This window comes from Podarcis filfolensis (assembly GCF_964270895.1).
Source record: "Podarcis filfolensis genome assembly, chromosome: 8".
Lineage (NCBI taxonomy): Eukaryota > Metazoa > Chordata > Lepidosauria > Squamata > Lacertidae > Podarcis > Podarcis filfolensis.
The window spans coordinates 62,874,488-62,898,750 of NC_139611.1; the positions used below are offsets into that span (position 1 = coordinate 62,874,488).

The 24,263-nt window shown below is 44.1% G+C and overlaps 1 protein-coding gene across 2 annotated transcripts in view; it reads right to left on the reverse strand.

Moving 5' to 3' along the window:
- Positions 1 to 722: 722 nt before the first annotated feature.
- RUNX3 (RUNX family transcription factor 3) overlaps positions 723 to 24,263 on the reverse strand; it is a 235,690-nt gene continuing 212,149 nt past the window's right edge. For both annotated transcript variants that reach the window (XM_083625573.1, XM_083625574.1), the window contains 2 exons: positions 22,939 to 23,103; positions 723 to 4,102 (listed from right to left, as the gene is read on the reverse strand). In XM_083625573.1, the coding sequence (XP_083481699.1) occupies positions 3,594 to 4,102; positions 22,939 to 23,103 (674 nt within the window). In that variant the 3' untranslated portion in view covers positions 723 to 3,593. The remainder of the gene's footprint in view (positions 4,103 to 22,938; positions 23,104 to 24,263) is intronic.

Genomic DNA, 24,263 nt, shown 5'->3' on the forward strand with positions numbered 1-24,263 from the left:
TTTGCTTTACAACCTCTGTTAAAATCAGCAATAAGATACTTGTTCACATTTCTAATACCTGCCTACCTAAAAGCACCTCTTGTCAGAACCCGGTCTGCGTACCTAGGAGTTTAAAGTGGGACTATATAGGCTCTAAACATAGATGTCTACATGGGCTTCTGATGATAGGAATACAGGAAGCTGCCTTATCCTGAGGCAGATCACTGGGCTCCAACAAACTCTGTATTCTATATCTGGCAGGGTTTCAGACAGGGAGTCTTTCACAGCCCTGCCTGGAGATGCCTGCAGGGACTTCCTGCTTGCCTAGCAGATGCTCTACTACTGAGCCACAGGCCTTCATCATGATCTGGCACGCACTGTGGTGGTAAACTGGTGTCTGGGTCATACCACATCAGGCTGCTGGTCGGGGCTTCAATGACTGAAGGCTCCTCTATACCAAAACATTCCATCTGTATAGAACACAAGGAGGATGTTCACAGGAAAGAACAGGAGTGTTGCTGCTAGCCTTGGCCCAGACAGCGACATGCTCATTAGCATAGGAACATAGGAAGCTGCCTTATACAGGCAAGTGCCTCTCAAGTGCCTCTCAGTTCTTTCAGTCCTCAGTTCAGTTCACTGCATTTCCACATTAGTTTGCTTTCACCAGCGTAGGGGTGCTCATTTCTCCGAATTGATACATATTTGCAATTCAAATCTCATGATACACACTCCCCCCAAATATACACATTTTTGGATTGGAAAACCGAATCACAAAAATCAGAGAAGCATGGATTTTGAAGGATAGCTGTGTTTCAGTCCACGTAGCGTTTTGGGAAGTGTGAATTAGGTAGGGTTTGCATTAAAATGGGAACTGAACTGGATTTCTCCCCCTTCCCCAATACCATTTGGTTCATTTAGCTCATCGCTATCTACAGTGACTCTACAGGGTTTCTAACATTTGTCTTTCCAAATCCTTCTCAGTTAAAGCCTGAGATTGAACACAGGATTTTCTGCATGCAAAGCATATACTCTGCTGCTGAGCTGCACTCCTTTCCTTCTGGGGGTCACATAGTCTGTGCATGCTCTGCTGCATGCCCAGTAGGACTGCTCTGTGCAGCTGGCAAGCCTTGGCCATTCAGGGTTCCTGATTGTGTGGAACAGACCTATAGCTATTGGGTCTTTTCAGACTAAAGGTGTGTCTTTTGAAAGGCTTCTAGAGGAGTGTGGCCAATCAGTGTCAGGGGAGGGCAGATTCATTCCTCATTTATTCATTGGGTTGTGAGGGGCTTTTCTTGTGAACAGCCCTTAGATGCTAGGTTCTAGTCAACCTTCCCTCTGATTAGTGATGGAAGGTTCTGTCAATTTTGGTACTCTCAATTTCTCATTTTTCCAATTTTACATTCAGTTCTTCATATTTATGAAGCAATTTCTGGTTGTTTTTTTTAATCCTCATGAAAATTCACCAGCATTGTAGTTTTGACTAATGCACATTTTCCAAACAATTTCCCCTAATGCATTTTTGTATGTTATTTTCACTAATAAATTAACTTACACACACACACACTTTCCCATAATATATGCATTTTTGTAATATTGTTTGGTTGCAGAGCTGCATCACAAAATTCAGATAAGTGCAAATATTTACGGATGACTGCATTTTGGTTCTCTTATTGCTTCAGAAAGTGCAAATTTGATATATTCAACTTTAAATATGAACTGAATCAAATTTCTCCTCCATACCTATCCCCGATATGCTGGTTTTCTGCTCCCAGAAATGCTTTATTTTAGTGAGAGACCATCTAAATGTAAGTCCCCAGCAGCAGTCTAAAGTGGTACACCTCAGACACAGGTTTAATATTTTAATGAGAACCAGAGCTTTGGCCTTGGTAGAGTACAGCATGCACAGGGCAACTGGGTGATGAATGCATAGGCTCATAAAGGAAGCTGGAATTATACCATTTGTCTGTCTGGTGAAGACGAAAGGCTAGATTCAGCCCCAAAACTAGAGAAAGGCTAATTTAGGGATGGGCTAAATTTGGTTCCTCTCATTTTCCCCAATCTTAAACTCAGTTCTCCACATCTCTACATAAGTTTGTAAATTCTTTTTAAGTCCTTATGAAAATTCATCAACGTTTTACTCTTTCTCCTAATATTGTCTATATACACAATTTTGTAATTCAATTTCCCCTAATATAATGCATTTTTGCAAGTTATTTTCACTAATATTAGCATTTTGATGGACTCTTTATGCATTTTGCACACATCACCTGCTTGGAGAACGGCTTTATAAAATTTGGAGACATTCAAATTTTGAGGTATGACAGTGTTTGGGTTCTTGTATTTTTTCAGAAAGTGCAAATTATGTAAGTTCACCTTTAAATGTGAAATTGAATTTTCTCCCCACCCCTACCTACAACCAGGGGCATTGGTAGGGGGCCCAGGGGGTCTGAGCCCTGGGTCTTTTGCACTTGGTCCCAGATCTCCACCTCCTTTCCTCCTCTTTCCCCCCCTTAAAAATGAAACAAAAACAAAGCCTTGTTTGATGTTGCTTCTTGGGCAGTTAGCTGGGTATGCTGCTGGTAATACCCTATGCATTTACCATCATAATTTGCTCAGAAATTTGTATCTCTGTACATAATGTATCAAATGCAAATTTGTGTCAGGAACCTGTTCCTTGAGTACCTAGCAAAATCCCTGCCCACAACCCACTCGGGAACAGATCACCAGCATGATTCCAGCTGCTTTTACTGCTTCTGGATCATGCCTGTTGCGATACAGTATGTGCTGCCATTCATGACTCCTCACCCCACCAACTGAATCTGGTGTATTCAGAGTGCTGGTTAAATGGCCATATAGGTTCACGGCTGGCATACGATATTTTGGTAGTATAAAGCAAGAAATTCAAAATAGCACCCTTTCCCAGTACTAAATTAACTGCAGTCAAATCTGAGAAGCTCCTCCCCCTGGCGTACGAGCCCTGCTAAAAGATTAAGCAACTGCATTCACCTCAATGGAACTTGTGTAGGAGAACTTTCCAGCATATCCTGACATTCCAGATTCGCCACCTGATGTGACTACCTTATGCTGCCTCCTGATAAGGCCACCACTGAATGGTAGAAAGAGTGCGGTGCAGGGCATGGTGACATTCTGGTCCTGTCCTTAGATTAACTCGGCTTTACATATCTTTCTCAACAGTATCTGAAGAGCTAAACACATTCATTCATTCATTCATTCTTAAAATTTCATGACCTTTGAGATGATTGACTAGGGCTTTTCACACTCAGCCACAACACTACAAAGGAACAGAGCATTTCCAATCTGTACATTCCTATGTACATTGCGTACACAATCGAGATTTGTCAAGAGGAACTTTAAGAAGAGGGAGGGAGGGTTTTGTTTTGAAATGTATACAAAGTTCAGCCCATCTCCAGTCTCCATTTGCTGAATTAACTTAACAACCTATATTTTCTACAAGAGCAATGTGATGCGCATTGGGAAAAGTTATTGACGGCTCCTTTTCGTTATCGCCTCCTTTCTAACGACCAACTAACATAGCACATGTTGGGCATTTTAATTCAGTAAGAGTGAAAGGCATCTGGTTTCCTGGTCCTCTTTCAGTACGGTCTCCAGACAGCTTCATCCATCCTCCCGGGAGTTGTCATGGCTGTAGGTGAGTTACTGTGGCTGCCATCCGCCTCAACGCCGTCGTTCTGATTGGCAAGGCTAGGATTAATTAAGTTATTTCCAGCTGATGCACTTGGGCAGGAGGGAAGCATCCTCGTTGGTGAGCGCTCTCCCCCCGCTACCATGGAGAACTGGTATGACCCGGATGATGTGCCATAGTACAAGTGGTAAGGGGAAGGGTTGGTCTGGAAAGGTCCACTCTGGTTTTGGGTGGAGCTGGGGTATGGTGGAGGAAGGTAGGTATGGTGGAACCGAGTGGTGGCGGGCATGCTGGTCATGCTGATGCCACCAATTCCAGTGGCGGAAGGTGAGGCTGTGTAAGGGAAGGCTGCCGACATTGCACCGGGGTAATGCATCCTGGTCTCGGTGAAGCCTGGTAATGCAGAAAAGGACCGGTCAAACTGGCGTGGGTCAGAGAACGGACTCAATTCAGATGTACCTGGTTTGGGGGAAAGAGAGAAAGGAGAGGAGAGAGAGGATGTTACTGTGGGTTGGAGTTTTCAGCCTTCTCCTGGAACATGTGGCACAGCTCATTTTGTGAGTATAGGTCTGGGGTTCCTGTACTGTGGTCCACCACCTACCAGTAGTCCACGACCTGCGTTCAGGTGGTCTCTGCCATGTCTGTGGATTTGTGGTTGAAGACAAGAGACGGCATATCCATTACATTAAACTTTCACCTTGGTTTTTAATTATATTTTTTTCGCTTCTTGGGTTTCTCATATTGCATTTTCTTGTACGGCAATTTGAATTCTGTAGAATTCAAACTGTAATGCAATGCAATGTAATATATAAAACGTAAAAGAAGCATTAAAAATACAATTAAGCACCATACAGAATCTTGTACAGAGTGTTATAATTGCCACATCCGGCAGTTCTTAAAAATTCACAATATAATTAAAATCAGCAGTTAAGCTAAAATTACATGTGGAAACATACGGATGGTATTCAACTACCATATCCTGTCAGTGCACAGATTTCCATTTACACAATGGGACTTCGCCCCCTTCCTCTCCCACAGCCCTCCCCAAATCTGCTCCCAGGGGGTTGGGAAAGTCCCTGAAACAGATTGAGGGGGCGTGCGGGGAGATGAGGGGGAGAACGTTCTGTTGCATAAGCAGAGATCCTTGCACAGATGGAATGTTCACATAGCAATACATTGAATACTACCCATTAAGTGGTCAGCCAAGACTCTTGGAAATTTCCAAAAGCTATGTCCGCTTTTACATGTTTCATGCCTAAACAAAAAAGTTTTTAGCAGGCTCTGAAAAGAGCACCCTGGCCTGATGTCGCTGCAGAGAGCCCACAAACCCTCCTTCCCACTGTAAGATTCTATGAAATCAAGTTTGCATCACATTGGGGATAGGCAATGGCTGAGCCTCTCTGTATATTTATAGAAACATACCCCACCTCCTCCCAATTTGTGAAGGTATCATTTTAGTGCAGTGCGGTCCAGTCCAGGGCCCTCAACTCAGATGTGTGGGCGTGTGTATTAGTGATACGCTTGCTTCTATTCTAGCTTTTGGCCAGCACAATTGTAAACACAGAAATAAAATTGTTTAGCTGTTCTCTAGGGCTGTGTAGTAAATAGATAGCACAGCCCTCTGACAGTGAGTCCCCAAGCTAGTCAGTCCATCTGCTTTGGCACACACATGCACACACAAACAGAGCAATGCGGAGGGAAATCTGGAGTCTATGCCAGGGTCTTCTGAGGCCTTCGTGTGGGTGGTCTGTTTGTGCTGATAGGCCCAAGGGACAGAGCTGATAAACACACAGTGGAAAGCTTGCTTACTGTAGGTCATGCTATTACTGGTTGGGGTTTTTTTGTTTCTTTGCCTATGAAGGCCTAAAAAAAGAGTGAAGAAATGTAATTACTATTTTTTCTGTGCGGCAATATTTAACTGCGGAAAGACGAAAATGGCTGATCCAAGATGGATGCTTTCTCTGTCCCCACAATTCCAGAAACTGCCCTAACAGTTTAATTGAGGTGACCATCATTCATGTGGATTCCTGTTCTACATTAGCCATTTTAGGGCATTCACCCTATTTGTGTGAAGCAGAAAAATGCAGCAATGTTTGTTGGCCCTCCTGCTTCTGCCAAATCCTTGTCACCTGCCCTGCTGCCTTCCATGTGTCAGGCGGGGAGGCCTGAAGAGGAAACCTGCTTCTATGCATGAAGGCTCCCTGGGTGGTTTAGAATTCAGATTCCACAGGGTGTGGGATACTTCCTCATGCACAGGTGTACCAACTTGAACAACATATGGGGGGCAGGTAAGCCCCGCCACACATAATCACAAGATGCACACCATCTGAATGGCAGTGCCCATCAACTGGGGGGGAGCCCCCTCAAATACTTTATGGGGGGCAAAGGGACATTGGCCCCTAGGTGCTGGCTCCTATGTTCATGTAGATCAGACTCCTTGACCCAGAACTTGCTCATTCAATATGTGGAAGAAGTCAGGACCAGGGTGCAGGGTGCAATAGAGAGGCAGGCACTCTCTCTTGCCTGCAATTTTAATTGAATGATGGGTAGAATGACTGAATAGAGGTATTGTCAGTCTCTATTTCTTTGCCTAATGCAAATAGATGGGATCAAATGGATGCATTGATACCTGGTGATTCCTTCAAGACATACTCAGCCTCCAAAGATACAGAAGTAATGTGTCAAGGAGTTGCAGCCAATCACAAATCCCCTTTTCTCTTGCCAATGGGGACTCCCCATTCCCGCTGGGCCTGAGCTGCATGAAGGGTGGGGTGATGGTGACAGAAATCTCCAGTTTTATCACAGCATGGTAAAGAGGTAAGCCTCCATTCCCTACATTTGACATTCTGATAAATAAGTGCCTGCAATTAACAGAAAACAACATGCTACATACCTAGCAAATATCTCGTATGGCCCTTCTGGAGAAAGGGAACTGGGTGTTTGCTATTTGTTCTAAGTAGGGATGGGTGAATCTGTCAATTTTGGTTTCTTTCAGTTTCTCATTCTTCCAACCTTCATTTCCCAGTACTTCTACATCAGTTTGCAAATATGTTTATTTATTTTAAAAAGTCATGAAAGTTAAGCCACATTTTAGTGTGAATTTCTCCTAAAATAGATGTTTTGTAAGCATTTTTGCCATATATACAAATTTTTGAAAGCAATATTCTCTAATGTAATTAATTTTCATATGTTACTTTCACTAATATATGCCTTTATGTGTTTACATTACCTTAATATGTGCATTTTTGTACACATTAGTTGGCTGTAGAGCTGTACTGAAAAATTCAGAGAGCTGCGAATTCTGAAGGCTTGCTCAAGGCCAGGGGTCAGCACCGTGCAGCCCATGGGTCAGATGCAGCCCACGAACACCATTTTACTGGCCCACGAGCCACCCCTGAACTGAGCCGCCCACTCAGCAAGCACCCCATGCGCTGCGCTAAATCAGCGCAGCACAGCGCAGGGACTCGCCAAGTGGCGCTGGAAATCGTGCCTGCGCATGTCCAGATGCCGAAAATCGCTTCTGTGCAGGCATGATGTTCAGCATCGCGCAGCGCCAGTCCAGACCACAGACGATCTCTGTGGGAGCGATCCGGCCCATTGGCTGGTAAACCTTGCTGACCCCTACTCAAGGCCTTGCGCTTGGGATCTTCTAAAGGCAAAGCATGCATTCTCCCAATAAGCTACAGCTCCCCTCCCAACATATTTAGGGGTGAACCCAGGTTTACTTGGGGGAAGGCCAGAGCTCAGTGGTAGAGCATCTGCTTTGCATGCAGACAGTCCCAGGTTCAATTGCATCTTCAGGTAAGGCCAGGAAAGCTTCCTTGCCTGAAACCATGGCAAGCTGCTGCCTGTCACTGTGGACGGTACTAAGCTAGATGGGTCAGTGGTCTGACTCGGTATAAGGCAACTTCCAACATGTCTATGTACCATACCTGTATTGTACCTTTCTCCCAGCTGGTAGCAGCTTGGGGAGGGGGGAGGATTGAAATTGGGTCAATGGAATTGCCTGTATCGTGGTCCTGATCCAACCTGTCCCCCAACTAGGTGTTAAAAAATCCCATCATGGGCCTGTCATTTCACTGCTAGTTTAGCCCTTAACTTAAAAAGGCAAAAAGCAAGGAGGAGCGGCAAGACCTGAGACTGATCTTGAGAAATAAATACTTATGATAATGTGATGTGCCCAACATGTTTCAACAATTATTTTCCTCGGGGCAAAAAAGACGTCTCTTATCTTGATAGCAGCAACCAAAGCAGTGCGCTTGAAGAATGTTCTTTTATTGTAGGGCATCTTTCAAGCAAACTGTTTCAGCTAGGCATATCCTGTGTTATAATATTGCTCCCATCCTCCCCATTCACTAGTCTAAGATACTGCTCATACCTTTTCCTCTCTCTCTTTAATTTTTTGGCTTTTTGGATATGCCTCCCTTTCCTCTCTCTTTTGTGATGAACTTCATTTCCTCGGCTTGTGGCCCCTGTCCAAATCCCGATCTACATTTTGAGCTGACTCATGTTCTCATTGGATCCCTCCTGTGCTTTTGCTCCTGCGCCCCATCCCATCCTCCTCCTCCTCCTCCTCGGCGATGCGGCATTCAGGAATTCCAGGAGATGGATATCTTGAAATAAACGGCAGGCAGGCGCCATTTGCTGCTCGACAGCTTGAACACAGCAAAGGAAGGCCTTTACGCTGCTTCATTATATTTCATGTCACCATAAATAATATTCCATAAAGAGCAAATTCAAATAAAAAGCTCAGGGCACATTTCCCCTTTTTGTTTTCCTCCCTAACACACTCTTAAAGTTTTTAGAGAGGCCAACTTTTATGAGTCTGAGCTTGCACCGCTTGGCAATTGCTGCCCGCTGCTAATATAAAAGCAACAGTGTAAATGTGTTAATTACTGTTGGCTTGCAAAACAAAACAAAAAGGAAGGGGGAGCTATGTAAAGATGCTAGAGGTAGGCTTTTGGTCTAGGCATTTCTTCCTGTTACATGCAAAGAGGAACACACGACAGCTCCTGGTGCTGGTGCTGCCAAGAAAAGGGCTTCTTTATCAAAGTGAAAAAGAAATACAGCTGAGAAATATATCGACCAATGTTGCTGCTGCTTCTTGTTTTTAGATAAAGCAAGCAAGTTTCTAATCCTCATGAGTTGTGGTCTTAAAAAAAAATAAAAATACAAACATTATTCTGATCATATTTCAAAAACTTTTTTTTCCAGCAAGCTAAACCACACATGTAAGTTTGACATGTTTTAAAATATGTGTTTTATAAAATACATTTCTAAGCTGCTGATTTTTTTATTTCTAACATCTGATTTTATCATAATTTTAATATATATTTTATGTAAGCTACTTGGAGGTTTTGAAGATGAGGTGCTTTATACATTCTATTAACTATACATACATACATACATACATACATACATACATACATACTAGCTATGGCTAGAGAAGTTAGTGACAGAGCTCTGGATGGTTATTGAAATCAAGGCATGGTCGGGGAAGGTGTGCTTCTGATTATCAGATGCTGGAGACAAGCGACAGCTTTGTCCAGCATGACACTGCTTCAAAGTAAACCTGGAACGTAAGAGGCTGTCTTATGCCATGTCAGACAATTGTTCCAGCTAGCTCAATATTGTCTACACAAGCAAAGAGGAATCTGTGGCCCTTCCAGGTGACGTTGGACCACAACTCCCATCATCTCTGGCCATTAGCTATGCTGGCTGGGGCTGATAGGAGCTGAAGTCCAACAACATCTGGAGGGCCACAGGTTCCCTTTCCCTGGCTTACACTGTCTGGCAGTGCCTCTCCAGCCAAGGGGCAAAACCTTCTACAGGCAAAACATGTGCTTTGCCACTGGCTAGCCACTGCTGGAAACAGAATGTTGGGCTTGATGAACCTTTGGGTGGATCCAGCAAAGCAATTTTTCATGCCGTCCCAAGCTCATCATCCCAAGCAGAACAACATTCATAAGAACATAAGAGCCAGTTCCCCAGGTAGTCCAGCATCCTGTTCTCACAGTGGCCAACCAAAAACCTATGGGAAGACAGCAAACAGGATCTGGGCGCAACAGCACTCCCCCCTCCTCTGGTTTCCAGCAACTGGTATTCAGAACCATTACTGGTTCCATAGGAGCCAACTCCTTTGGGCTGAGGGAGCTTCACCTCCCCCAAATATTTGAGGGGTATGCCCCCCAAGTTTATGGGCACTGCCATTGGCAAATGTGTGTACCACGTCATGTGATTATGTAGGGTGGAGCTTACCTGGGCTTCTCCAATATTTTGTTCAAGTTGGCACCTCACTGGTTCTGACAGTGGAGTCAATGTCAGGATGCCCTCAAACCATCTAAGGCACTGTGTGCTGTGTCTAAGAGGACACATTGAGATGTTTGCTTATCTCAAATGGACTTTTGTTGAAATAACAATTCTACTTGACCATGTACAAAGCCTCTGTATTTTGCTCGCAACACAGAGTGCATTCATGCTTCGGATAATAAACCACCATATTTTTGTAGCTTTTGTTCTTTTGTTAATTAGATTTTGTGGGCAGCAACCTGTTTATTTTAATTTCTACTGCACAGCACTAGACTCTTTCAGGCACTTTAATATCACTAAGTGAGGAGGAAGAAGAGGAGGATAAAGTTGATGAATAGGTACAGTCCTGGGAGAAAAGTACTACATGATTTCCCCTGCATATTTTGAATCAGTCACATTAAGGAAGCAATTGGAGACTGACTCCATAGGAGAACATGCCACAAGCAAACTCAGTGAGTTGACAGTGTCAGCAGTGTCAAATAGTAATTCTTTTGCTGGTCTGTGTTAGGCAAGGTTGTAGGGGAGGGGTGAGGGGAATATATTATTATGGGACAATATAGGCTCTAAAGCAGGGCTAGCCAACATGGTGCCCTCTAGAAGTTGTTGGACTCTGGCTCTTATTATGTTTCACCATGTTGACTGGGGCTGACAGATGTTAAAGACCAACAACATCAGGAAGGCACAGTGTTGATTATTTCTGATCCGGAGCAGGAATACTATTCATTAAAATATATTTAAAAGTGTGTGTTCTTTCACAAATGAAAGAACTTCTCTGGATTTGAGGTCACTTTTCTCACACAAGGCTTTTCCACAGGAACCAACATTAGGCTGCCCCAAGCACCAAATCTTGAAGGGGGATAATGGCAGTTTGAAGGCAGAGCTGTGTGGCTTCCTCTGCCTGCCTAAAGCTAATCTGCTCAGGTACGGTGAGGAAACTGTCCCATTGCCAGTGTCCAAGTAAGATTCAACTATTGTTCTGATTGGCTTCAGTACATAGAGTGTGGTGTGTGTGTGTGTGTGTGTGTGTGTGTGTGTGTGTGTACATGCGCCATCTTGTTTGCCTCACAAAGCAAACAGTCTTGGGCCAGCCCTGTCTTCCACTAAAGCCACATCCGTTTTATATTAAAAGCAGAATCCTACCATTTTAAACAGCCATGGCTTCCCCCAAAGAATCCTGGTAACGACTGTTAAGAGTCCTGAGAGCTGTTACGAGATCCCCTATTTCCCTCACAGAGCTACAATTCTCAAAGTGGTTAAATGGTCGGTCCTTCTACCAAGGGTACTCTGGAAATTATAGCTCTTTGAGGGAAATAGTAATCTAAGCTCAGCACCCTTAAGCAACTACAGTTCCCAAGATTCTTTGGCGGGGGAAGCCAGGACTGTTCAAGTGGCATCACAGTGCTTTAAAAGTATAGTCCGGATGTGGCCTTCATCATAAACAGCCCTTCTATGAGTGGAAAAGGCTTTCTGGCTAAATAGGACATCTTTGAACATAAGAGCATAAAGAGAGCTCTGAAGGATCAGACCAAAGGCCTTTGTGGTCTAGCATCCTGTTTTCCATTGTGGCCAACCAGATGCCTTAGGGAAGTTCACAACCAATTGTTCCTCAACCATTATATGTACTTAACAACAGTGTTAATAAGTGACAATGTGCTGCTCTTTAATGGTGCCTTAAGACTGTGGCCTGGAGTTTCTGCCTTGCTCTGCTTCACAGTGTGAAGCAGAATTAAAACCTCTTGTTACTCTTGTCATCTTTTCACTCCATCTGCCACTATAGCTGACAATGTCTCTTTCCCCCCACCCCGCTCTTCCATACACACACACACACACACACACACACACGCTGAGCAAGAACCCACCAGTTAAATAATAATTTTTAAAAACGCCACAATTTTTTTATGGTTTCACCTCTGGAAAAAAATACTATGGGCTGACTTCTAGATTTCATCTGCTCCCGTATTGCTTTCTTGGGGGCCCTCGCAATTCTGAGGGCGAGTATTTTCCTTGTCGTGCTGCCAATCAAAATATTTGAAGGAAATGTTTATTTTCTTCTCAAAATCGCACCAGCTGCTGCCTTAACTGAATAAGCCCATTTAGAGGTAATAATTTAACCATTGTGAGAGCAAACCAAGGGCCCGCACACTCCAAATATCTGACCCGATCTATCAACGGAAATGGCAACACTTTGGATCAGGGAACTGGGAAGCAAGAATTTGTGTTCAACCAGAGGTCATCGTTCCGACTAGCGTAACACTGTTGCCGCTTGGGGCTGGCCACTCTCTCTGCCTTGTGGTGGTCAGTGATAACAAAAACAGAGTCCCAGTTTGCAACTTGCCCTGATTTCCCCACCTCCTATTTCACAGATGCTGGTGACTTAAGCAACCTCAACTTAGGAGCCAAGCAGCACGCAGATGAGTTTTCAAGCTTCTCCGTTCGCTTTCCTGGTCAAACAACTAAATCCAATAAAATGTCATCTCTGTTTTCATACCAGCCTTGGAGGAAACCTGACTTCACAGATTCCAAGAAGCAACAGCTTGAAGAAAGCTAAATTTTTCCGGGTCTTCCCTCTCCCCTTCTCCCAATATAGAAGCAAGCTAAGTGGAAGGGGCCATTGTTTCAGACAGCAGTACAGCTAGGTGATTTTTAGACCCTGAATCCAGACCCTCCACACACAACACTTAGATGAACAGGTGTGAACCACACAATTAGCATTTATCTTCCCTCCACAAAGGGCAAGTGTGCATAAATGTGTATATTTAGTGAAAATAATTTCATTTGAAAGGAAATTGCTTGCAAAAAATGTGTATTTTAAGCAAAACTGTTCACAAGGACGTTTAAAATAATCTTCCACATTGCAAACTGATGTGGAAATGCAGAGAAATGAACTTAAGATTGAAAGTGTGAGAAACAGAGAAACCGAAATTGACAGATTCATCCATCCCTACTCATAAGTGAAGTGACTCATAATTTCTTTCTCAAATGGAGATGTTTGATCAAGCCTTGAAACATTAAATCTGCTAGTTTGGGATACTTCAGTTTCTCATTTTCCCAATCGTAAGCTTAGTTCACATTTTTGCATCAGTATGCTCTATAATATACATATTTGTAATGAAAATTTGTCAGCATTTTAGTATATACTATTTGCATGCAATTTTGTCTAATATACTGCTATTTTGTATGTTATTTTCAATAATATATGTTTTTATGAACACTTTATCTGAATATCCATATATTTGTACACTTTATTTGTTGAAGAACTGAATCACATAATTCAGAGATGTGCAAATTTCAAAGGATAGCTGCCTTTGGTTCATGTATTCTCCCCCATCCCTCAACGAGACAAATCAGATCCAGCAATTCATACATTCCTAAGATATATATTTGCTTTTCTGGCTTAAGCTATGATGATGGATAGGATAAACATGGGAGATATTTAACACCCATGTATAAATATAGTTGGCAAGAAGGGTTATGGGCAGATGTGTCTCCCTGTGCCTTTATTTCCAATCCTTCACTCCTTCAGTCCTTTCCTGTCTGTCCCTTAAAACCTCTTACAATATAGTCATATTTTCTAAGTGTTGTAGATGGTTCACATCCATTAATGTCTGAACCATTTCACTGAGTAAAATTTAAGACACCTACAACAATAGTAAAGGTGGCATCCAATGCCCTTGTTCCGTTGGCACAAGGATTTGTTTCTGCAATGGAGCTTCCCCCATCTCCTCTCCCCTTGCATGTCCTCACCCTCTCCAAATCTGCTTCAGACGACTGGGGGAACCACTAGACCAGATTTGGAGGGGAGGAGAGGAGGAAAAGTTTCCTTTCACAAGTGTAAATCCTTGCACTGGCAGGACAAGGGACTTGAGGCTGCAGTATTTAAACAATTAATGGGTTAGGCTAATGAATTTTAAAAAACATTTAATCAATTAAAAGGCAGCCCCTGATTAATCAAGGAAATAATAATAATAATAGAAATTTATCAGTGCAATCCTACACATGTCTACTCAGACGTACACCCTGCTGAGTTATGTGGGAATTTCTCCTAGGCCTCTGTTTTCGTCACTGGTTCTCCCACCCACCCTCCCCCAGTTCAGGGTGCTGCTGATGCTCCAAGCATGCTATGGTGCTATGGACTATGTCGGTCGCTGTATTTCGGGGCTGGGCAGGAATTTTTCTATTTGGCAAATTGGCACTAGCCATTTGGTTTTTGCCTACCTCATATTAATCGTCTCAACTTTGTAAGGTGGATATGCTTTGGGTAAGCTTATATCTTGGATGGAGGAGAGGTTGTAGCCTGTGCCTGCCCTCCATGCGTTAGTTTCACAGAAGTCTTTGATTATTTAACTCATTTCTTTCTCATGCCACACAGACTGTTCTACTAGGGTGCAACTGGGTTGCACTATCCTAAGGGTTGTTGGTTTCCCCGAAGACTGTCACACTGAAGGCTGAAGCAATATGTCTCTGTATATATAAGGACCAGCTTGAGTGGGTGTCCGCAAAAAGTTAGTGGCTCATTGTTCATGTGATTAAGGTTAATTCCATAGCAAATTTCATTTCTGTTGTTCAAAGGAGCATCCAGGAACAATCAAACCCCTTGAGGAGCCTAGAGGGGGCTCTTCTGAATATATAATTTAATATCTGGACTCAGTTCAACTGTTGTAGCTCAGTGACTAAACCCACAAGGCAAAAAGCAGGGTGAGGAGAGCTTTGGCAGTTCCATCAGAACAAAAAGCCGCACCGCACCTCCCTCCACAGAAGGGAAGAATTCAAAGCTGATGGGGCCAACTTTTGAAAACAAATGTCATCAAGCTGGCTCCTCTGTGCATATATCCAGTGCTAGCTCTTAGTCATAGTTCCCTCACAACAGCTTGGAGGCTCTTACTTAGAACAAAAAGTGAGGTCTTTGTTACATTCTTCTGGTATAATAATAATAATAATAATTTATTATTTATACCCCACCCATCTGGCTGTTTCCCCAGCGACTCTGGGCAGCTCCCAATCAAGTGTTAAAAACAGTACAGCGTTACATATTAAAAACTTCCCTGAACAGGGCTGCCTTAAGATGTCTTCTGAATGTCAGGTAATTGTTTATCTCTTTGACATCTGATGGGAGGGCGTTCCACAGGGCGGGCGCCACTACTGAGAAGGCCCTCTGTCTGGTTCCCTGTAGCCTCAATTCTCGCAATGAGGGAACCGCCAGAAGGCCCTCAGCACTGGATCTCAGTGTCCGGGCTGAACAATGGGGGTGGAGACGCTCTTTCAGGTATACAGGACCGAGGCCGTTTAGGGCTTTAAAGGTCAGCACCAACACTTTGAATCGTGCTCGGAAACGTACTGGGAGCCAATGCAGATCTCTCAGAACCGGTGTTATGTGGTCCCGGCGGCCACTCCCAGTCACCAGTCTAGCTGCCGCATTCTGGATTAATTGCAGTTTCCGGGTCACCTTCAAAGGTAGCCCCACGTAGAGCGCGTTGCAGTAGTCCAAGCGTGAGATAACTAGAGCATGCACCACTCTGGCGAGACAGTTCGTGGGCAGGGAGGGTCTTAGCCTGCGTACCAGATGGAGCTGGTAGACAGCTGCGCTGGACACAGAGTTAACCTGTGCCTCCATGGACAGCTGTGAGTCCAAAATGACTCCCAGGCTGCGCACCTGATCCTTCAGGGGCACAGTTACCCCATTCAAGACCAGGGAACCCCCCACACCCACCCGCTCCCCGTCCCCCCAAAACAGTACTTCTGTCTTGTCAGGATTCAACCTCAATCTGTTAGCCGCCATCCATCCTCCAACCGCCTCCAGACACTCACACAGGACCTTCACCACCTTCACTAGTTCTGATTTAAAGGAGAGGTAGAGCTGGGTGTCATCTGCATACTGATGAACACCCAGTCCAAACCCCCTGATGATCTCTACCAGCGGCGTCATATAGATATTAAAAAGCATGGGGGAGAGGACAGAACCCTGAGGCACCCCACAAGTGAGGGCCCAAGGGTCTGAACACTCATCCCCCACCACCACTTTCTGGACACGGCCCAGGAGGAAGGAGCGGAACCACTGTATGACAGTGCCCCCAGCTCCCAGCCCCTCTAGACGGTCCAGAAGGATGTTATGGTCGATGGTGTCAAAGGCCGCTGAGAGATCCAGCAGAACTAGGAAACAGCTCTCACCTTTGTCCCTTGCCTGCCGGAGATCATCAACCAGCGCGACCAAGGCAGTTTCAGTCCCATGGTGAGCCCCGAATCCCGATTGGAAGGGATCCAAATGGTCCGCTTCCTCCAGGCGTGCTTGAAGTTGTTCAGCAACCACCCGCTCAATCACCTTGCCCAAGAATGGTAGATTTGAGACTGGGCGATAGTTGGCCAAATTGGCCGGGTCTAAAGATGTTTTTTTAAGAAGCGGTTTAATGACCGCCTCTTTCAACGGGTCTGGGAAGGCTCCCTCATGGAGGGAAGCATTCACCACCCCGCAGAGCCCATCGCCCAGCCCTTCCCGGCTCGCTTTTATCAACCAGGATGGGCAAGGATCAAGGAGACAGGTGGTCGGTTTCACTTGTCCAAGCAGCCTGTCCACATCCTCAGAGGTAACAGATTGGAATCGATCCCATGTAACAGGACCAGACAGAACTCTAGCACTCTCCCACCCACGGTGGAGTCTACCTCCTTCTGAATCTGAGCGACTTTATCTGCAAAAAAACTTTGCAAAAGCATTGCAGGAGATCTTGGGGTCCCTACCAGGCCCCGGTGGTACAGGTGGTTCCGATAGATTGCGAACCACCTGAAAAAGTCTCCTGCTGCTGTTTTCTGCAGACGCAATGGAGGCGGCGAAGAAGGCCCTCTTCGCCATCGCCATTGCCACTTGGTAGGCTCGACGTTGAGCTCTAGCCCGTGTCCGGTCTGATTTAGGTAGGTCATGGTGCTTCAGAGCTGAGCCTACTGCTAGGCCAGGGATAGGGAATCCCAGGCCTGGGGAATGAATGCAGCCCTCCATATCTCCCTATCTAGAGCTGGCCAGTGTGGTGTCCTTATGCTCAAAGAAAGCATACAATAGATAGGTACAGACTTTGGTCACAGCCACACTATACATTTTAAACACTCGCTGGATCATCACCTTGTTGTGGTGAGTGGGCTTACACATTCCTATGACCCTTGTACGGTCAAAGGGGAGGAGCTAGACAAAGAATGATCCAAAAAGTCCTCAATGGCAGAACAGGCAGAAGATAACAAGCGGCATGTTACAACAGCTGTGAAGGCAGAAGAAGGCTGCAGCAGATAATAATCTACTGGTCATCGTGATACTCATGCCATCAGAATAGAGCCTCACTGCGAAGACTGTGCGTTGGTCAGCGTGCACTGAACTACACACATAAAACAGATTCACACATAGACGTCTTCCAAAAACCCATCCCAAACCCAGGACCGTGAAATCTGGAAGCCCCTAGTCTTGAACTGGCACATGGGCAGTGGATACAGATTCAGTCATTCTGACTCAAGACTCTTAAGGACCATCTGTTTTCAGAGTTCCCTGATAACATTGAGAAACACTAGAGGAAGCTTAAAACATCCATTATTGTAGCTTGTGAACAAACTATTGGATACCAAACCAAGAAACACCAAGACTGGTTTGATGAGAATGACAGTGAGATTGAACACATTATTGACAAGAAAAGGAAGGCCTTTCAGCTCTGACAAAGAGATAGAAACTGTGCCACTAAGAAAAAAACCTATGCCAGTGCTAAGGTTGAGGTTCAAAGAAGAACCAGAGAACTAAAGAACACCTGGTGAGGAGAAAAACCTCAAGAGATCCAGCACTTAACCAACACTCATGATACACAGTGTTTCTTTAAAGCCACAAAGACTATCTATGGGGCAATAAATCATGGCATATGCCCCCTACACTTAACAGATTGTACCACACTTCTAAAAGATAAAGAAGCTATTGCATTGCGCTGGAAAGAACATTACCAGCATCTCCTTAACCGCAACTCGCCCATAGCTGCTGAGGTCCTCTCACATATTCCACAAAAACAAATTAGAGATGAGCTTGCAGTATCTCCAAATCTAGGAGAATTGCGTACAGCTATTAACCAAATGAAAAACAACAAAGCCAGTGAATCTGATGGGATACCTGCTGAAGTCTTCCAAGTGGGTGGAATTGAACTTACACAACAGCTTCACAAGCTCATCGAAAATTTCTGGAGGAGAAAGGAGATCCCAGCAGACTTTAGGGATGCCAAAATTATCAATCTCTTTAAAAAAGGGTGATAGAATGGATTGCGGAACCTATCAAGACATCTCTGCGGATGGCAAAATTATTGCAGGGATCTTTGCAAACCGTCTCCTAACAATATCCAAGGCTACCCTTCCTGAATCCCAAAATCGTCCATGAATCCCTTCTAGGGGGACAGTGGACATAATTTTCACCACTCAACAGCTTCAAGAAAAATGCAGAGAGCAAAAACTACCCTTGTATATGGCGCTTATTGACCTGACTAAAGCCTTCAACACTGTAAATCATAACGCCCTGTGGACTGTCCTTCTGAAAATTGACTGCCCAGATAAATTTATGAACATCCTTCAGCTCCTCCATGATCATATGACAGCAACAATTGCAGATAACAATGGCTCTCAAAGTGAACCATTCACAGTCGGATCAGGTGTTAAACAGGATTATGTTATCACACCAACTCTATTTATTATTTTCATTGCCATGATCCTACACTTTGTCGAAGGGAAACTCCCCACCAGAGTAGAAATCATATATCGAACAGATGGAAAGCTCTTTAATCTGAGTAGGCTGAAAGCAAAGAGCCACGTTATCGTTACTTCCGCCATAGAGCTTCAGTATGCTGATGACAACATAGTGTTTGCACACTCAGAGGATGACCTCCAAACCATCATAAATATCTTCGCAGAAGCTTACGAAAAGCTTGGCCTATCGCTCAACATCCAAAAAAACCAATGTGCTGCACTTTGAGGTTTAAAGATTCTCTCAAGGCAAATCTAAAAAAATGTAGTATAAACACCAACAATTGGGAAACACTGGCCTGCGAGCTCACCAATTGGAGAACAGCCCTTACCAAAGGTGTCATGGACTTTGAAGACGCTTGAACTCAGGACAAAAGGGAGAAATGAGCTAAGAGAAAGGCATGTTTGGCAAACCATCACCATGATCAACTCCTGCCCGGAAACCTATGTCCCCACTGTGGAATCCAGTACTGGCCTCCACACTTATCTACGGACTCACTGTTAAGACCGTGTTCATGGAAGATAATCTTACTAGGCTACGAGTGATTGCCAAAGAAGAAAGAAGACATTTTAAACATATTTAAAGGACATGGCTTTCTCAAAAGGATCCTGGGGACTGTAGTTTGTTAAAGATCCTGGGAATTGTAACTCTGTGAGGGGTAAACTACAGTTCACAGGATTATTTGGGGGAAGCCTTAACTGCTAATGTGGTATAAATGTGCTTTGAAAGGATGGTTTAGATTTGACTGATAGCTTCCTAGACAAAAGCTGAGGAGAAATGAAAATTCTCCACACTGTTTGTTGGCAGGGAGATACATGTGTGGGTACATTTTGCTGAATATTCTTGGGGGAGATATGATTGAAATTCTTTTCTGAGAAATTGCAGCTCAGTTGCTGTCAAAATGAAATTCTATTGTTAGTTCATGTTGGTGGATGAAGGAAGTGAGAAGGGACCAGAAGGGGCCAAGCCCATGATCTCCTTTATCAATGGCCACATCCACACCATACTGTTAAAGCACATTTATACCATTTTAACAGCTCCCAGGATTCTCTGTGGTAAGCCGTGTGGTGTAGATGTGACCAATATTAAAATAATAGTAAACAATATTTAAACCGGATTGATGGCTGTGTTAAAAATTCGCAGCCAGGGAAACTTGGAGGAGGCCATTTTGCTGATTATTTCCCAGAGGGAGGACTAAAATTCTCTAGCAGTCAAGAAAGAGCTAAAACATAACAAAACAAGAGCCAGAAAATTATTCTGTGAGAAATGTTGGCTTTGCCCTACCCTAGACATTATTCTGGTGATGAGCGCTAGGAGGCAACTGCCTGACCTGCGTGCGCCAGAGCCTTGTGTTCGCTTTTTAAGGCTGAGTCAGTTGTGGTTAAAGAAAAACAAGTGGGGCCCTGCAACAAAACATTTTGTGTGTGTCCTGGGAGCCTTTAAAGCTCTTCCTTCTCAGGGATGAGGCTGCCCAGAGTAGGAGAGCATCCCCACCTGAGAAGAGGGAGCTTTGAAGGTGTGGACTGGGCCAGCTGCCAGTCATCCAACCGTTTGCCTTCACAAGCTAGTCCCTTCCTCGTCCTCTAAGCTTCCTCCACTCCATCCCTCTCTATCTTGCACCACATTCAGTCAGGAACTACTTTTGGAAGCCTTCCAAACAAGCCCTGGAGCCAATTTTGTTTAATGGCAATAGATCCAGGTGTGTCAGGCACCTGCTGCATGCATGTATAGTTGCTTTTTAGCATTATTTAAGTGTGTTTGGGGGGGGGGAGAAGTCCTTTGACCCCCCCCCCATATTTCTTTTTGGGCTGACTGCAAACCTCTAGGCTTGATCAAGCCTGCTGATACACCCACTTTGCGCACGAATGGTACCATTTTTGCAAAAAACTAAAACAAAACATCATCAGTACTCTGGTCTGAGCATAAGAAATAGAGGAAGTTATTGTGTGTATGGTGTTTGTGTGGTTGTTATTGAATGGTATGAGTGCTCGGGGGGGGGGGGCAGAAGCAAGACTATCATATTGGTTTCTCTCTGTTTGTACCTGACCTTTCCTTCAATGAACTATGGGGTGGCTGAAACAGGGCTCTGCTCTTTTTAATCCTTGCAGAATCTACTCAAGGTTAGTAAGTGGTTAGACTAAGAGACTACCGTACTCAATGCCACCCAGGAAAACTATGTGGTCTCCCCAGACCATGACCAACACTGGCGGCTTCAACTGTTTTAGGGTTTTCAAGATGCTGTATATCACCCCGAGTGTGGCTTTAGAAAGTTGTAACTTATTATCGCATAAAAATGCTAACATCTACAACATTCTGGCTTTCATGAATCTGCACACCCCCCCAAGGGTACACAGTAATGGCACCTCTCTCTTTTGTCGTTAAAAGGTGTGATGCTTACTATAACAACTTCATGGTGAGTACTGGCACCTATTGTTATTATTATTAGAAAAAAAGCACTGCCCCCACCCCTACGTTTTTTGCCTATACTTGGGCAAAGCAATAGCGGTAAGTCACAAGGTGTCATTTCAAATTTCCCAGATTGCCCAAAGCTGAGTCACTCCACTGCATTGTGGGAAATATAAATGGTATCCCAAATGTCCGCTGCCACAATGAGGGTCAGCATTTAAAATTTCTCACACTGCCCCATGATGCCTGATGTAGCGGGGCTTTAGGCCAAGCATCCCCAAACCTGCCCCTCCAGCTGTTTTGGGACTACAACTCCCATCATCCCTAGCTAACAGGACCAGTGGTCAAGGATGATGGGAATTGTAGTCCCAAAACAGCTGTAGGGCCGAGTTTGGGGATCCCTGCTTTAGGCACTCTAGGAAATGTAGAAAGGGGACAGAGAGGTGCCTAGTCTGGGGAGCTTCTCAGGGCACCATCGGCTAGGGCACCCACAACTGCCCAGTGTTGCAAGTTACAAATGCTAAATGCTAAAAATTATCCACTGACTTTACATTGTACAGTATGTAGTCATTTGTTCTGCATCAGTCTGTTCTATAGTAGCTACTGATGTGCATTTGCATTGTTTATTATTATTATTATTTATTTAATTTGTATAATACCCTTCATCTGCAGATATCTAGGCGGTGGGTTCATACTGTAAATTGACAGTTCCCTTAATTTTAACCCCAATAATGTTGAACACAACATATAATCAGTTACATCAGTTAATCTCACAAAACATATGGTTGATCTTAATATGGAATAGTTGCAATGGTTCAGCAATATTTGCTCTTGGAGCAGACTGTAGTTGGTTGGCAGGGGAAGGGAGGAAAAGTTCATTGTTCACCAGATATAAGCACATTCACATGTGCTTTTTAAATCAGGCACCCCAGAATACAAGGCAAAATAGTGGTAGTGACTCACGAACTTCTGAAAATAGGGAGCAAGACTGAGAAAAAGGACAGTTGGTGTAATACACATTCACCCCTTTCACCTCAATAGAAAGACTTGTGATCCAGCCTACAAAGTACTATAGTGAAGTGAAGAGAGCAAATGCAGCAGAACTGGGCTAGTAAACACCACCAGATGACTCAAGCCAGCCAGCCAAGGCACACCCTACTTATTATTGCTATTTTTTTTCATTTATGAATTGCTTCCTATGAAACACCTCAAAATGATTTAACAATGAAAAGCAATTTAACAATCAGCAATAAAAACATATATAAAACTATGTTGACATATATAAAAACAACTTCAAATCCAATACAGATACAGATAATAATAATAATAAATAATAATAATAATAATAATAATAATAATAATAATAATAAACCTCCACATAAAAAGGCATGTTTGAAAAGGAAAGTCTTCTATAGCTGCCAAAGAGACAACAGAGACAGCACCTCTCTGGTACATTAGCAGGAGAGAACTCCAAAGGGTGGGTGCCACCACACTAAAGGCCTGGTTTCTGTATTGTATGGAACAGACCTCCTGATGAGGTGGTATCTGCAGGAGGATTCTCCTGCAGAATACAGTGATCAGTTGGGAGATGACCTTCTGTTTGTTTGGTTGTAAGTCGCTTTGGGTTGCCCTAGTGACTAACAAGTAGTAGTAGTAGTAGGCATCTTTGTCCCAAATTATATAGGACTTTGTACACCAACCTTGAACTTTGCATATGCATGCTGCTGTGTGCCTTAGCCAAACTAAAAAAACCAAACCCATATACAGCTCCACTTATTGCACCAGGAGGACCATTTGCAGAGAGACCTGAGCCTACAAAGGAACCAAATCTGTTTACCTTGGATCTGACTCTGTGCTTGTGTCCCAAAGTGTCCAGGAGCAGTCAAAGATCCTCGGGGGTTGGGGGTGGTGGGAGTGATCCTCATTGGGTGCCGCAACCTCTCCAGCTCCCCAAAACGATCCCCATAGGTTTTGGTTTGCTCTTCAAGCTTCTGTCGATGCCCTGGAACAGTAAGGAAAGCCAACAAGTACATTCAGTACAGAATCAACAGGAGGCCTGTGAAAGATGAGTCTAGACTAGAGATGGAGAGCCTGTGGCTCTCAAGATGTTGCTGGACTACAGCTGCCACAATCCCTGATCACTAACCATGCTGATTGTGGCTGATGGGAGTTGGAGTCCCAACAACATCGGGAGGGCTGCAGGTTTCCCATTCCTTATAAGGAAGATGGACATTTTGTTGCAGGTCTCAGTTTATCCAGTTTATATTTATAGATATGTTGCTTATGCTAGAACAGTCTTTGCCAACAGGGAGCCCTCCAGGTATTTCGGATGACAACTCCAGCTGGCTGAAAGGAATTGCAATCCATAGCATCTGGAGGGCACCAGGTTGACAAAGGCCATGCTAGAATATTTTGGGCAGCAGTCAGCATAATGATTATCCTTTTTGCCCCCTGCCTCCAGGATGTGACCAATTCAGAGCATGGTGGGGGAACAAAATGCAACCAGAAACAACATGCTACTGAATTTGCCCTCTTTGTGTCCACAAGGATGTATTGAACTATAAACGAATGCTATTTTGCATTTGGCACACCATGACATCATGACATGAACACGTTGGCTCCCCAGCCCACTTGCCCAATAAGAAGATCTGTATCACTACATCAAACACATGAAATGTTTTCCATATGGAAGGATAGATGTGAATCTGATACTGCAGGCAGTAATAAAAAGCACGCTGGTAGTTTGGGGCGTTTTGGCGCAAGGCGGAGATGCTGAAAAATGCAGCATGGAATGCTGGAAACGTATCCCTTAAAGGAGAGGTTGAAAGCTGCTCTTTCTGTGTTCAAATCCCCACCCCCCGCTCTGATGAAGAGAAGCATTTGCTTTGCAGTAATAAATAAATAAAAGCAAAAAAAATCCACAGCATTTGGGTGCAAACCTCTTATTTGAACTGGAGGAACATGACAAAAGCTCTGGGCAGCTGGGCAAACATGGTAAATGTTGCAATCCAACATGATGTGAAAGGCACCACATTGGCTACTCCTGCATTTAGTGAAGATGATAGGTCTCCCAGGGTAGGGTTGCCAATTGGGCAGAAAAGAACTGGCTTTCTTAAACCTCCGGGAGAGTTGTGGTGTTTTCATAAAAGCCAAAACAATGCA